This window comes from Aquila chrysaetos, chromosome 25, assembly GCF_900496995.4.
Source record: "Aquila chrysaetos chrysaetos chromosome 25, bAquChr1.4, whole genome shotgun sequence".
Classification (NCBI taxonomy): domain Eukaryota; kingdom Metazoa; phylum Chordata; class Aves; order Accipitriformes; family Accipitridae; genus Aquila; species Aquila chrysaetos.
The window spans coordinates 18,167,990-18,183,360 of record NC_044028.1 but is presented as its reverse complement, the minus strand read 5'-3'; the positions used below and the strand labels follow the sequence as shown (position 1 = coordinate 18,183,360).

Sequence of the window (15,371 nt, the reverse complement as noted above, 5' to 3'; positions counted from 1 at the left end):
AATAAATGTACGTGGTGCAAAAAGCTTTACCGGAGCCTTTGCAGGTCTGTACTGAGAGCAGGGGAAAAGGCAGCAGCTGAAGCTTTGTGTTCCCAGTGACCATGATGGGAGGAAACCCATGGAGAGGACAGGGTAAAAGCGATTTCCCATCCTATTTATTTCAACCCTCTTCCACTTTCCAATACCTTTTGCACTTGTCTGATGGTGCCAGCTCAGACCTAATCATCCACAAATGCGCTGCTCACTGGAGGAGAGGTCAAAGGCCGGGGAAAAGCCCCACAGGCTGACCGCAGGCCCTGCGGAAAGCAGTCAGAAACTGCAGGGACTGGAATGGCGTTGGCATCCAGTCCTGCAGGAGTGGCAGACCCTACCTGGTTCTGCTGCCGGGCTGCCACAAGCACGTGGTGCTGTGGCATCAGTCTGGCTCTGCTGAAGATCCATCCCAGCCAGACCGGTGTTTCAGCAGGAAGCACAAGAACCCTCCCTCCTGGGGCAGAGGCAAGGTAATCTATCTCCACTGCCTTTACCTCCTCTAGATCTGACACACAAGTGTTGCATTGAAAACATCCCCTCCAGGCTGGTAGCTGTGCTAGCGTGGCTATTTTTGACAAGTGCCTTCAGATTCCTGCCTTCAAGGGCCAGAAGAGGAACGAAAGACAGTTTCTACTTTTATTATTACAGTTTAATACAGCCTTTGATACAGGAGAAACAGCAGGAGCCAACATGCAAAGCAATTAAAGTCACTGGGGACTCGAGAAAGATCACCAACAGCTCAACTCGTGTAAGTAACTGCTCTTTCACAACAGTGATGCAGATGCATCTCTAGGAGCCCGTTTCCCTACATGCTGCTGCCTGATCGTGTCCCAGAGTGTGAGGAGTTCATGGCAGATACCAAACCAACACATGACAATTAGGAGGAGGGGGCTGGTCTTTGATTTTGTCTTTTGATGAGTCAAGTCCATGATTTGACTAGAGTCTAGTATGCTCTGAAACCAGGAGGCCACCTTAAATCTTGTCTCTGCTGACAGTGAGAAGAGGGATGGATCCTTCAGGAAGAGGCAATGGCTTTGAGAGCAAGTCAGGAGATGAAGCTCAGCTCTTTAGCTGCAGTTTACCTGCTGCACAGAGCTGGGACCTCTTGGAGTCAACAGGTCTTTTCAATGCATGTGATGGATGTTTAGGCTAAAGATTTCCAACAGCGTAAGAGCAATCTTTCCAAATGATTAGAAATGGATGTCCCCATGAAGAAAGAGGTGCACCAGGCCTGGCCGGCCCTCATAAATGGCAGAACAAAACCCCACCCGACTCCCTCACAGCAGTTCGTCTGCAGAGACATTACGTCCTCCTGCATCTCTTCCTTTGGCAGGCCTCTGCATCTGAGCTACAGGAGCTATCTGAGTCGCTTCCCGATGAGGAGGAGGAAGGCTTCAACGTGCTATAGTTCATGCTCAAGACCCACCCAAGTTTGTTGTGTAGCACTTGCTTGAGTCCTGGTGGCAATGGCAGCACCTCCAGCGTGTCCACATAGTCAGGCAGGAGCTGGCGCAGGCGGTAACAACAGAGATACTGGAGGGACGTGCAGCTGGCGCAGGAGCGGATCACCTTCATGCTGCTCTTGGCTGCCGTCGAGCACACCATGGGGTAAAACTTCTTGTTCTGCAGCTTCGTGGCTGCAACCCCTGCCAGGGGACAGCATCAGGGAGGCTTCGCATTAGTTTTGATGAGGTGATCTCACTCCTCCCCAGCTACCCCGAACCTATTAACTACAGAGCTGTTGGAAAACACTTGGAAAACAGCCTTTTGAAATCCCAACATGTTAAATAGCAAACGTAACCTTCCTCCCACTCGCTTCATGCCTTGGTCTTCTACTATGCCAGCGTTTTCTCCTGCAGACCCACTGGAGCCAGACTCTGAGTTCAGCCAAAGCTGCGCTGCTCCCCGCTCCCAGTCCCTCTGCCTGCCAGCCACTGCGGCTGCCCTTGCTCTTACCTATGCACTTGCGGTTTTTGAAGAATGTGAGTGTCCCGTGCCACGTGTCCAAATGCACACCAATGATGGAGCCTTGGCCAAACCTCGAAGAGAAGTTGGTTTTGTCTCCTTTGTGATGCAGGAGTCCTTAAAACAAGAAAAAAAAGAAAAATGGCATTCAGTGAAAAGCCTGAGCTCCATGACTTCATCCCAACTCCCGTAAGTACCTAAAAAATCCCTCTGTTGCCCGATCCCTGCCCTCCCACCCCAGAGCAGGCAATGAAAAGGGGAAACTTGAGGTTTTGCAATACCAGAGCACAGGCAGCGGCACTGAAACCCCCAACCAGTGACGTGCAACCGGCAGTCCAGGTGCCCTGGAGGTTCACGCACCAGTCCTAAGGGGTCTGCAAAACGCAGGCGAGGTGAGATGCTCCAAGAGCTAAGGGCTGCAGGCAGCCACTCCTGTTGTCATTAACTTGCAGGCCTGGTGGCCTTTTTGGCCTCGATCCCATTCAGATCATTTACTTCTCAACCCCTCTGGACAACGCTTATGCCCGCTGCTGCCCTTCCCGCCCTCCTGCCCTCTGCCACTGCCCTGCCTGCGTTACCTGTGTAGGACAGTCCCCAGCTGTCCTCGTCCTTGCCCAGCAGGCTGCAGAAGGTGTGGCGGTACTTGTCCAGATTCACATCCGACGTCCCAATTCCCACCATCTGGGAGGCAAGGCCAGGAAGAAGAACACAAGCTTAGTGTCTTTTCGAGCAACAAAACACAACCGAGACTCCACCTCTGGCTCTCCCCTCCGTTTCTTGGCACAGTCCAAAACACCCAGAGGTTTTGGTGAAGCCACGTCAGAGGTTTCAGGATGGACTTGAAGGCTCCCAGCTCCAGTTTCCTTACCTAAGTGAGGCAGCCCAGCCGAACTGCTGGAGAAGGTTGCTGTCCTGTTCATAGAATCATAGAATGGTTTGGGTTGGAAGGGACCTTAAAGATCATCTAGTTCCAACCCCCCTGCCATGGGCAGAGACACCTCCCACTACAATAGGTTGCTCAAAGCCCCATCCAACCTGACCTTGAATACTTCCAGGGATGGGGCATCCACAACCTCTCTGGGCAACCTGTTCCAGTGCCTCACCACCCTCACAGTAAGGAATTTCTTCCTCATATCTAATCTAAATCTACCCTCTTTCAGTTTAAAACCATTACCCCTCATCCTATCACTACACTCCCTGATGAGGAGTTCCTCCCCACCCTTCCTGTAGGCCCCCTTTAATTACTGGAAGGCTGATATAAGGTCTCCCTGGAGCCTTCTCTTCTCCAGGCTGAACAACCCCAACTCTCTCAGCCTGTCTTCATAGGAGAGGTGCTCCAGCCATCCGATTATCTTCATGACCCTCCTCTGGACTCGCTCCAACAGGTCCATCTCCTTCTTATGTTGGGGGCCTCAGAGCTGAGCACAATACTCCGGGGGGGGGGTCTCGCCAGAGTGGGCAGAGGGGGAGAATCACCTCCCTCGACCTGCTGGTCACACTGCTTCTGATGCAGCCCAGGATATGGTTGGCTTTCTGGGCTGCGAGTGCGCACTGCCGGCTCATATTCAGTTTTTCATCCACCAGCACCCCCAAGTCCTCCGCAGGGCTGCTCTCAATCCACTCATCACCCAGGCTGTATTTGTGCTTGGGATTGCCCCGTCCCATGTGCAGGACCTTGCCCTTGGCCTTGTTGAACTTCATGAGTTTCGCATGGGCCCACCTCTCAAGCCTGTCAAGGTCCCTCTGGATGGCATCCCTTCCCTCCAGCACATCGACTGCACCACACAGCTTGGTGTCATTGGCAAACTTGCTGAGGGTGCACTCAATCCCACTGGCCATGTTACCAACAAAGATGTTCAACAGCACTGGTCCCAATACTGACCCCCGAGGAACACCACTCATCACTGGTCTCCACTCAGACATTGAGCTGTTGACCGCAACTCTTTGAGTGACCATCCAGCCAATTCCTCATCGACCAAGTGGTCCATCTGTCAAATCCATGTCTCTCCATTTTAGAGACAAGGATGTCACGTGGGACAGTGTCAAATGCTTTGTGCAAGTCCAGGTAGATGATGTCAGTTGCTCTTCCCTTATCCACCAACGCTGTAACACCATCGTAGAAGGCCACCAAATTTGTCAGGCACAGTTTGCCCTTAGTGAAGCCATGCTGACTGTCACCAATCACCTCCTTATTTTCCATATGCCCTAGCATACTTTCCAGGAGGATCTACTCCATGATCTTGCCAGGCACAGAGGTGAGACTGGCTGGCCTATAGTTCCCTGGGTCTTCCTTTTTTCCCCTTTTTAAAAATGGGGATTATGTTTCCCCTTTTCCAGTGGGAACCTCCCTGGACTGCCACAACTTCTCAAATATGATGGATAGTGGCTTAGGCACTTCATCTGCCAGTTCCCTCAGGCCCCACAGATGCATCTAATCAGGTCCCATGGACTTGTGCACATTCAGGTTCCTTAGATGGCCTCAAACCTGATCTTCTGCTACGGTGGGTGGTTCTTCATTCTCCCAGTCCCTGTTCAAAGAATACTGGACATTTCTGTGTGCCTGTAAGTGACTCTGCCCCACGTACCATGTCTGTGCCATAGACTGGGGACGTCATCTTGATCTCCCAGAAGTGCTGCCCATCTGCCAGCTCTTTGTTCCCCCGGATAGCGGCAGTGCCACAGCTGTACTCCATGTGGAAGTTCACCTTGCGGTTGTCGCAGGTCAGCAGGGTGGCTGTCGACTTATTCAGGTCATCCCACACCCAGTCAAAATCTGTTCAGGAAGCACAGAGGAGACAAGGATGGGCAAAGGCCCTCAGGGAGCAATCCCCAATCCAAAGCACAAGCGGACATTTGTTTTGAAGGCCTGTCAGGGTTTTTATTTCATTTTTTTTACCATTTAAGAGGGTAAATCCTAAGCTGTGCACACTGGAGAGTCGTGTGAGGCCTGAACTATTCTGCAGTGTCTCACCAGGGACTGTTCAGTGCTCTGATCCTAAAGCTGTCAGCATTCACCAGTTCTCATTTTGGTTAACACAAGGCTCCGCAGATCCAGGCAGAGCCTCCTTTCTTCCTACACTTCTCATAGGCTCAAGAGGTAGCTCCGCTACACCACAGGCTTTCTCGGCCAGCCCAAGCCCACCCTCTGCCTACCTCTCTCCTCTGCTCTGAGCATGCCCTGTCATGCAGCCAGGCACCCTGCCAGCGATACCAGGGATCAGCTGCAAGAGGGCTGTAACCACAAGGGCCAGTTTCACTGGTGGCCTAAGCTGGATTTGAAAGCAGGTCCCCAGAGGTGAACTGTGATGCGTTAACAAGTTCAGCACTTAGCCCTTGAAACTTCACAGGAGGCACGTGCTTGTAATCTTCCTACAGTCTATGCAGCCTTGAGATGTAAACAAGGGAGCACCGCACACTGGGACAGAGATAAAGGCCCCCGTGGAAAGCAAAGGATCCGTGCAGGGGTGCAGTCCATGCCGCCAGGCCAGGACTGCACCCACCTCAAACCCCAAAGGACTACGGCGGGCTGTTGGGGAGCCCCTTCCTTACACTCATCCTCCTCGCCACACTGGCAGTCCTTGACGCGGTGGAGGGCGTGCAGGCTGGAGCAGTAGGGCGCTTCGCTCTGGTTCTCGCAGTTGCAGTAGGACTCCCCAGTCACAGGGATGGCGCTTGGGATGGAAGGCGAGAGGGAGGAAAACTCCGGCTCCGAATCCGAGTCGCTGTGCTGCCAGGGAGAGCAGAGGAATGGTCACTACTGAACACCCTCAGGCTCAGGGAGCTGGGCTGGCAGAGGCCTGCGAGGTCTGGTGCGGGGAGGTTATCCAGCGCTGGTGGCGGCATGGCTGCATCATGCCCCAGCCTGGCCCAGCATCCAGGGAGGCAAGGGGCTGTGCCAGTTGAATTGCCCTGCTTTGGGACCTGGCTAGCATCTGTCTGAGCTGCAGAGACCTCTCGGCACCGGGCATTCTACAATGCGGGTATGTTCTTTGTGCCTTCCAGGGGCAAGGAGCTGTCACAGCAGGCAAGCAATGTGACAGTCCAAGTCTTTAACATGCATTTTTTAAGAAAACTCTTGTGCTAAAGCTATGGTTTTCAATGGGCAGGTTACAGCCATTTGGAGACCCCAGCCAAGGCACCACAAAAGCAGAGCACACAGCTGACAACCACTGCTCTAGAAAGCCTGGGAGCTGATGGAGGGGAGAGAGAGAGAGGCAAACAAGATGAGGAGGAAAAGGGACAGGAGGCTAGGCAGAGGAGAGGGCAGAACAAAGGGGAACCAGTTCAGCAGTACGGCTGCAGCTCCTCACGCCAGCACTGCAGACAGGCCCACAGGGAACCTACGGAAGGATTAAAAGGCTTTTGTTTACTTTCATGCATGAACACAAAAACTTGATTTACTGTTCCCCAGTGCCAAGAGACCAAAGTGCCCCTGCACTGGACGCTGTAAGAGTCAAAGCCCCGTCTCGCTCCCTATGTTATGGGAGGCTTGGCATCACCTAATGGAGTCTCTTACCACAGACTACAGCGAGTTACTCTGGGTTTACATGCTGGTCAGGTGTACCTGCTCGTATTCACCCCCATGGCAGACTTTGTAAGCAGTACTTAAAGACAAAAATCCTTTAAACTCATGTTCTTGTAGCTGTGTGAAATGACTCGGGCTTACTTATGTACTGCCCACCCCTCCTTCTCCAGCGTGCACATTAAAAAGCTTGATTTCTGTCATTCATTGGCCCTTCCTAACTACAGCTATCTAGAAATCCAGGCATTCCCATTACTGCAGAAACACAAAGCAACTCCAACTGCAGAGAAAAGGCTCATTTTCTGGGAGCACAGTGCCTGGGTTTGGACACCACGCTCTGAGAGTGGCCTCGTAAGGCTTTAGCCTAGCTTTGAAGCTCCAGGAGCAGTTCCTTGCGTCCCCACCACTGCACAGGGAACTGAACTCACATGCTCAAGAACTGGGGAAAAGAGTGAGGTATGGCAGAGGTGAATCTAAGTCACTCCTTGCACTGTTTTACTGACTGCTTTTCCTGCTGTGTTGCCATCTTCCAGCACACCTGCATGCCCGGGCCAGGTTCAGAAGTGATGTGCACGTTACAGAGCAGGAAACGTGAGAGAATTTCAGTTTGAAGATATCTGAGAATGTAACTTCACAGACTGAAGCAGCCCCACTCCCTCCACGACCACCTACCAGCCACACAAAGACCAGAAGTTAGTACAGCCGTATAGCAAGCCAGATTCAAGAACTGATCCAGTTTAAACACATATTTAGATCACTACTTAAAAAAGAATATTTAAAAAATACTGTATGTACTTTATACAAGACACACACACATTATATGCTTAAAAAAGCATTTGGCTTAGTAGCGATCAGCTCCCTGGCTCAGCTAACGACAGAGCTGTGGTGCACAACTGGGGAGCAGACTATGGGCAGCTTAGCCTTCCCTGCCTTGAGAAGATGTGCTGGGAGCCCCACACCCCACATTAGAGCTTGGAGGAGGCTCATCAGACAGCCTGTATGTTAAGTCTTTTCTGACTTTGGCCAGTTCTGCCTGCTGAAGTACTAGCTGCTCAGTTACACAGACCCTGAGTAAGTGCCTGCTGTCGGGGGAGAGGAAAGCTTTCCTTCGTGTCGCTTCAGAGCCACGCGAGCGCCAGCCTACCTGCCCATCAGAGTCGTAGCCCCAGCCACGTGCACCGGTGGCCAAGGCAACCGCCCGGGTGTCTGCTTCGCGCCGCACGCCACTCAGGACGAAGTGCCAGGCCCTGCTGCTCCGCGTGCGTCGTGCCATGGTGTTCTGAGAGAGGTAAGCTGGGGGGCAAGGGAGAGGAGGTTACACACAGCAGCCATGTTCTGCTTCCACCTGCCACCCACCGGGCTCTGCCCTCTGAAGCAACCTTTCCCAGGTCACCATAGCCCCGCTGGGAACAGATCAGCACGAACCACATCTGCACAGGCCGCATCAATGGATAAACTGACGCAAAGTAAGTTCCTCCCACATCACGAGCCTCTGCAAACTTCAACCTCTTTCACCACCCAGGGTCAACTTCTCCCCGAGCCCACGTGTTGAACTGGCCCCCAGAAATGCTCCCAAAGACCCAGCAGCAGCTGCCCCCTCCACAGCACGCAGATCCAGCGTCCACCTCTCACCGCTGGCCTGGGGAGCATCAGGATCATCAGCCACCAAGGCACGGCCTCACGGGTGCCTGGTCACCCTCCGGCAGCTGCCTGGGCTCCAGCCGTGCTGCTTGGCCACCTGCACCACCCTGGCCCCTGCGCAGCTGAGCTGCATGTGTCTGACTGCGGGGAAGACTGTTCACCTCTGAGCCACTGCCCACTGAGAGAAGACTTTGCTCTCAGCGTTTGGGGTGGGGGAGAGACCACTTTCTTGCTCGCTGATGGGAAACCGGCCTTTTCACGGACCTGTCCCGACTTGCCTCAAGGGCAACAGACAGAAGCGAAGCAGTTGCCTGTCTCCTGACTCAAGCAGGGGTGTTATTCAGAGACAGATTTCCACAGGCTCCTTCCCTGCGTACAGCCTGACAGACAACACCAGCTCCCAGCCACCGCACGGGAGCATTGCACTGGATGCAACAAGGGAACCTCAATGCCCAATCTCATTTTCCCTGAAGTTTATCTTTGCAGAAAATAACTCCCCACCAAGAGGCACCTGCAGGGCTGTAACCCCCTTTCCCATCCCTTGAACCTGCTCCCTCTGCTCAGCCTCTGTGGCGGCCTCCCTGCCACAGACAGCCGCTCTGCATGCCCACACCTGCTCCAGTCCTTCCCTGATGTGCAGCAGGTGGGCCCTGAGTGCACGCGAATCCTGTGCCTGCTATACGGCACCCATCCCTGTTCCTCCTGCACCTCAGTCCCCAATGGGCCAGCAGGTCCTGGAAAAGCAGGACAGGCCGAGCCACGGCCGGTTGTGCAGGTGCCCACAGATGCTCTGATGGCCTCTGGGCATCCCACCCGCTGAAACCAGTGGGCTCTCACCTCTGCCAAACACAGTCATGCTGGGAAAGCACCTAAAACCACACCAGAGTTCCCCTTCTCCGGCTTTGAAGAGAACCCACAGCAGCCAAACGCAACAGCTCTGCTCTCCCAGCACCTCGCTAAGGCCAGGGCTGAGGGGGTAGAGCTGGCATAGCACGGCATTTGCCCCAGTATGTGATCCAGCACCAAGGGCAAAGCCAGTCTCTCACCCCAGAGGGGAACCTAGGGCTGTTGAGGCCTTTTCGTGGGTCCGAGGAGACAGATGGCTGCAGGCCCTGAACCGCACGGTGCCCACCGCCCTGGCTGCAGCTCCCTGCCAGCCGGGTCCTGGCTGCTCCTCCACGCTTTGGCCCAAGGGCTGAGCCCGACGGGCAGTCCGGGGAGCCGCTGCAGGGCTTCCCTCCGCGGTGACAGCCCTCCGGGCCCGGAGGCCGCGCCCTGGACGGAACCCCCCCAGCCCCACTCGCCGGGGCAGCGCTTCCCCAGGCACCCAGCAGCGCAGACGGTGGCGGGGCCGGGGGCGACCGGCCATCCAAGGGGCTCCGCACCGCGGGCAGCCGCGGCCCGGTCCCCTCTCCCTGACAGCCCCCGGCCTGACCTCAGCGGCAGGCGGCTCCGCCGGAGGGCGGGCACCGGAGCCCCGGCTGTCCCGCGCAGCTGAGGCGCGGCCGGACCAGGCCAGGCCGCCGCGCTTGGGCCGCACAACCTAGCCCAGCCCAGCCCGGCCCGGCCCAGGCCTCGGCCTCGGCCTCGGCCCCCAGATCCCGGATCCCAACCGCGTCCCGGTCCCGGTCCCGGTCCCGGCCCGGCGTTACCCCGCGGCCCGGCCCCGCCGCCGCGGTCTGACCTACTTTCCCCTCCCGGGACATAAACAATCCTCTCTCGACACCGCCCCTCAGGCGCCCATTGGCTGCGTCTGCGCCGCGCCCCTTCGCCGTTGGCTGAGCTCCCCGTCGCTCACAGCTGAAGGAGGAGGGAGTGGGAGGTGGCTGAAGGGAGCACGGCGCCACTGGCTGCGCCGTGCGTCAATCCTCGGCAAGCCGCGCCATTCGAAGGGCGAGCGCGCGTCGCGGACGAAAAGCACTAAGGCTATTGGCTGGCCGAAGGGGACCAGAGGATTGGATTGGTTGCAGAGCCTGGGGGGGCCGGGTTCCCGATGAGCGTGCGGCTCGCGATTGGGGACGGCGCCTGTCAGTCCGCGGAGGCGGGGCTTTAACCCGGCGGAAGGCGGAAGCGGGTGGTCCCCGGTATCAGCATGGAGGAGGCGGCAGGGGGTGAGCGGTGGTGGGGTCCGCGGCCGGACAGTTTCTCCCGGGGCTGCCGGGCTGGAGCCGGCCTTCCGTGGGGATGGGGGATCCTGGGGTGACGGGGCCTGGCGGGGGCCCCAGCGCACCTCGCGGGGGACGTCCCCCCCGGAGTGACGGGGCCTGGCCGGGTGCCGTGGTGATGGGGCCTGGCTGCTGGTGAGGGGAGCTCCGCAGTCCTCGGGCCGGGCCGGGGCCCGGTTACCGGGGAGCGGCGCTGGGCCTTGCCGGAGACCCGGCTCTGGCTCCCGCTGCGGGGGGGAGCGCCGAGTAACCGGGCCTGGTGCGGGGCTGCCGGTGTCACCGGGCCGGTATCCCGGGAGCATCTCACAGCGGGGCTCCGTCCCCCTCTCCCCGCCCCCCCTTCTTCTCCCCTTCTCCGTTATTGGGGCCGAGCGCCGTTACCGTCGGTGGAAGTGCGGATGAGGTCTGCCATGGTGCGTGCGGGCTCCATGCCGCCGGTGCCGGTCCCGGTGCCGCTGTGATGCGGGAGGGACGCGGGGGCGGGCCAGGCCAGGCGCGGTGAGTCAGTGGCCGGTGGTGACGGCGTGCCCGGGAACGCGGGCCCGGGTGGGTGGGTGGCGTTTGCTCGGCTGCTGCCCAAGTGCCAGGTCTGACCCTCTGCTGCCCGTGCAGCCGCAGGCCGGGGAAACCGGCCCCGAGCATTCCCCGCTCTCGGCTCTGCGTTGATGGGATGCAGCGGCTGAACCCGGAGCAGAGACCCGAGCGGCACTGACAACACAGCAAGAGACAGCATGGAGGCTGGAGAGGAGCCTGGGACGGCGGGGAGGTGACTGATGTGGCGTGGAGGAAGGAAACGCCAAGGGCCTGACCTCACTGACAGCCTCCCAGCCATTCCCCGAGAGGGCTCAGGCTGAACCTGGCGTAGGCCCAGCATTACAAGGCCCTGTGGGTGTTTATTGCTTTGCTGCCCAATTGCCGCTTAGGTCATCAGGACAAAGCCTTTACTCCCCACAGACTCTTTAGTGCCATTGCTCTTATTGTTCCTTTTCTGATGGCAAAAGGGCTGTGGCGCATCCACCTCTTCTTTCACTCTCCCTTATGCTTAAACCAGACTTGTTGGAGCAGTGACAACCACCATCGCTCTCAGCAGAGCCCCGTGTCTCTGTGCTGACCTGTCAGGTGCTGCTGTCTTGCATCAGAAGAGACTCTGATGCCTTGTTATCATTCCTTCCAGAGAGAAGCAACCTGGCTGGGGTGCGGCACATCCTGCTGGTGCTCTCCGGGAAGGGCGGTGTGGGGAAGAGCACAATCGCCACCGAGCTGGCTCTGTCACTGCGGCACTCCGGGAAGAAGGTGAGGGAGGGTCTGTGGGATGCTGAGCTCTGTCTTCTCCTTCCTGACCTGCAGTTGGGCTGGGTTTTGCTCATCCTTTATGTATGTGTGTGTCCTGTGTGGGCAGCGTGTGGATTCTCTGTGTGAAAATGCTGTTTGTGATAGCAGTTCAAGGGATTTTTTTTTCTGTGTTTGTGTGATCCAGTGTGGGTAACTGCCACTCTTTTCCCCTTCATCCAAGAGACTAAAATCAACCCAGACTTGTTGCTGGTTTTGATACTGAGGCACTGAGAAATGACTTTGCTGGTTTGTGGTGTAACACACACTCCCTTTGTGGAGTGAAGTGGGTGAGCTGAAGGACAGCGTCCCAATGGGGACAAAGGGGAACTGTGTGGGCATGAGACAGGCTGAATTCCCTGAGGATTTTTTTTAAAGGCTCTGTGCAGCCAATGCCACTTGGATCCTGACAGCTGTCTGGCATAAAGATCTCCCCAAAGTGCCTGGAAATACCCAGGAGATCCTCCTCAGAGGGAAGGAGGCCAGGAGGGCAGTCAGACTTTAAAGCAGTTCTTTGAAACTGTGTTTCAAATCTGGCTGCTGAGCTACAGAGTCCATTCTGTAAAGTGCTGCAAGCAGCTGAAATTTGGATTCTGCCTCCCCTCACCCAGGGAAGGAGCGTAGCTGGGTGCTGCAACTGTGCTCAGCCCTGCCTGAAGGGCTCTGCCTCATCGCCTGCAGGTGGGGATCCTGGATGTGGACCTGTGTGGCCCCAGCATACCCCGCATGTTCAGGGCGCAGGACAACGACGTGCACCAGTGTGACAGCGGCTGGGTCCCTGTCTTTGTGGACCAAGATAAAAGCATCTCGCTCATGTCCATCGGCTTCCTGCTGGAGAAGCCAGATGATGCCGTGGTATGGAGAGGACCCAAGAAAAATGGTACGGTTGGGTTTTGCTGTTGGTGGCCACCTTCCAGTGCTGGGAACCTTCTGTGAACCCTCCTGGAGGTGGTGCTGGCTCCTGCTGGGGGCCAGGTTTTTCTGGGCAGGTCATTCCTTAGAGGAACAAGGCTCCTGTTCTGCAGGAGTAGGTTCAGATCACTCAGATGGGGAGAGTGCAGCATGTGTTGTGCTGACAGATAGCCCTGCTGTCTCTCCCTGGGCCCTCGTCACCCAGGGTGCCTCCTGACCCCTGCCCTGCCTGGCCTACAGCTCCCAGGGCACCTGGTGAAACCTGTTGCCTTTTTTTTTTTAATGCCCCTTTTATTTCTGTAGCTTTGATCAAACAATTTGTTGCTGATGTGGCCTGGGGGGACTTGGACTTCCTCATCGTGGACACGCCGCCGGGCACATCCGACGAGCACATCTCCACGGTGGAGGCCCTGCGGCCCTACAAGCCGCTTGGAGCAATCCTGGTCACAACACCCCAGGTAGGGCAGCTGGCTGGGGCTGAACTGGAGCTCCTGGGCAGGCTTCTGCCTCTGAACATGGGTTGGGGGGCGGAAATATGCACCCCAGGTGGGTGTTTGCACAGGCCTGTCTGTGGCTGCTTGTTCTACACATCCGCCTCATTTGATGCATGCCTGCTGCGGACCCATGGTCAGTCTGGATAGACATCCCTAACCTCTGCTGTTCTCCCCTGCAGGCTGTGTCTGTGGGAGATGTGAGGAGAGAGCTGACATTCTGTAAGAAGACGGGCTTACGAGTTCTCGGTATCGTGGAGAACATGAGCGGCTTCATCTGTCCGCACTGCTCGGTGAGTTTATTGTCACTTCTCGGCTATTGCAGGTTCTTGTTTGTGATGCGGTGCCTCGGGTGGAAAATCAGCAAGTGCCACGAGGGTGATTCTGTGAGCCAGGGAGACTAGAAGCTGCCAGTTGCTGTGTGTCAGCTTTGGAAGAAGGCACTGGCTCTGCTTTCCTGAAGAGAGCTGGGGGAGGGCAGGGGCAAAGGCAGTGCCCTGAGGCTAGGAAGGTGGAGGGGAGCTGGCTCTACTCATGTGCAGGCAGCGCCTGCCCTGTCACACAGGGCTCGGGTTTATGACTTGCTGCTTTTGCTCTTCCTCCTTCAGGAGTGCACAAACATCTTTTCCAAAGGGGGAGGTGAGGAGCTGGCCAAGCATGCGGGGGTCCCCTTCCTAGGTGAGTGGCCTCTTGAGCAGAGCTCTGTGTGGTTAGAGGTGATGTCTGCATGGTACTGTGGGAGTGCTTGAGTGGAGAGATGCAGAGTCACAGGGGCAGGCAGGCTGGATTCCAGTCCCTGTGAGCCCCCGTTACCTGGTCAGAGGTGAGGTGTCGTTCTTGTTTTGCTTCTTTGCCATCCAAACTGCTCAGAGTGGACATCTGGCCCCTGCTGGGGCAGAGGTGGTGATGGTCAGCAGCCCGGTCTGGCTGCTGACATTGTGGTGACAGAGTGAGCAAGCCTGAAGCTGCACAAGAACCAACCTGAAATGCCCTGGAGCCTCCCTGAGAAATGGGGGGCTGAGGGCTGAACCCTGCCCTCCGGACAGGGCTGGGGGATCGGGAGGGAAGAGCGTCTCTCCCAAAGCGCTGTGGTGGGGTGGGGTCTTGGACCCAGAGGAAGTGGTTGCAAGTGAGAAGTAGCTCCTGGAGAGCTCAGTGAGGGTAGTGGTTGCCGCCTTTCCTACTGCGTCTCCTGGAGATGACTCTGGCAGGGTATTTTTTTAATCCTGACTCCAGCCTTTGCCTTACAATGAGCAAGCAGTCACTCTCCCCATTTCTCCTATCCCACAGGCTGTGTTCCCCTGGACCCCCAACTCAGCCAGAGCTTGGAAGAAGGCAGAGACTTCATCCAAGAGTTTCCCAAGAGCTCTGCCTTCCCTGCCTTGGCTCACATCACCCAGCAGATCTTGGATGGTACGTTGCAGCGGAGCTCCTGAGGAGGGTGTGGAGCTGGACTCTTGCCGGCTGAGCCCCTGGCCTAGCAGCACCACCAGCCGCCCATGCCGGTGGGGAAGGAGGATGCAGAAGCTGTTTAACTATAAAACTGTCTCAGTGGGAGGTGAGGGAGGGAGGGGGGAGCACAGCATCGGTGCCACTCACAGTGATCCAAAAAGGGAAGTACTGCTCCACCCCCCCCGATCCGAAGAAACCCTGCACGGGTGTTCGTTCCTGCCTGCACAGCACAGCCTGCTTCTAGCCTTCTCAATGTGGCAGTGCTCTGCCCAGACGGTACAGTTGTTCCTAGCCCTACCCATGCAGCCCTTTCCTCTGCAGCCAGCCATTGTGTGGGTGCTTGGGGAGCTCTAGCTTGTGTCCATGGTGTCTTGTACGCTGCGGTGCTTCTGGTGATCACCTGGTGCAGCTACAGTGGCAAACGCCATCGACTGTTCTTCCCTCAATGAATCCAAACAGCACCGATCATCTGGATCCATGCGCTGCTGCCTTCTCCTGCTGCTTTCCTTGCATCATGGATTGTATGGCACTTGGTTCAGTGGCTGGTGAGTTTGAGTGGCTGGATGCTCTGATGTGGACTCAAGCCAGGCCACCTTGCTCTGAAATCTCAGATCACCGGTTCCTGATGGGCCAATGAGGGCACGGCATGTGCTTCGCATCAGAAAATGTCTTCAGGAGATCTACCACCTGTCTGAGGTCTGCATCCCGCTGTGCTGGAAACAAGACCTTTTTGGTCTGCTGGGGGTTATTGTGACTCAGGAATATTTTTAAAGGTTCCAAGCAGTAAACACTTTTCTTAAAATCCAGGTCTGTGACTTCTGCTTTTCCATGGCTTCAGGCCTCATTGTAGCTGTGAGTCTT

The 15,371-nt window shown here is 56.6% G+C and overlaps 2 protein-coding genes across 8 annotated transcripts; one reads left to right on the top strand and one right to left on the bottom strand.

The window, feature by feature from the left end:
• Positions 1-655: 655 nt before the first annotated feature.
• On the bottom strand, positions 656-10,019 carry SPSB3 (splA/ryanodine receptor domain and SOCS box containing 3). Of its 6 annotated transcripts, none has more exons than XM_041120329.1 (7): positions 9,846-10,019; positions 7,665-7,813; positions 5,548-5,725; positions 4,584-4,771; positions 2,577-2,679; positions 1,990-2,115; positions 656-1,679 (listed from the first exon to the last, which is right to left on the bottom strand). In XM_041120329.1, exons 1-7 carry the CDS (start codon positions 9,865-9,867, stop codon positions 1,336-1,338), a joined length of 1,110 nt encoding a protein of 369 aa, XP_040976263.1. In that variant the 5' UTR covers positions 9,868-10,019; the 3' UTR covers positions 656-1,335. The 6 variants fall into 6 exon arrangements, with proteins under 6 accessions (XP_040976263.1, XP_029857692.1, XP_029857694.1 ...); XM_030001832.2 differs by having other exon boundaries at positions 9,850-9,984; XM_030001834.2 differs by having other exon boundaries at positions 9,814-9,865.
• Positions 10,020-10,172: 153 nt separating this feature from the next.
• Positions 10,173-15,316, top strand: NUBP2 (nucleotide binding protein 2). 2 transcript variants are annotated; one of them, XM_030001846.2, is made up of 7 exons: positions 10,174-10,272; positions 11,501-11,619; positions 12,337-12,535; positions 12,871-13,025; positions 13,241-13,351; positions 13,667-13,736; positions 14,349-14,716. In XM_030001846.2, the coding sequence occupies exons 1-7, from the start codon at positions 10,254-10,256 to the stop codon at positions 14,492-14,494; spliced, it is 819 nt and encodes a 272-aa protein (XP_029857706.1). In that variant the 5' UTR covers positions 10,174-10,253; the 3' UTR covers positions 14,495-14,716. The 2 variants fall into 2 exon arrangements, with proteins under 2 accessions (XP_040976262.1, XP_029857706.1); XM_041120328.1 differs by lacking the exon at positions 13,667-13,736 and having other exon boundaries at positions 10,173-10,272; positions 14,349-15,316.
• The last annotated feature ends 55 nt before the right edge of the window (positions 15,317-15,371 follow it).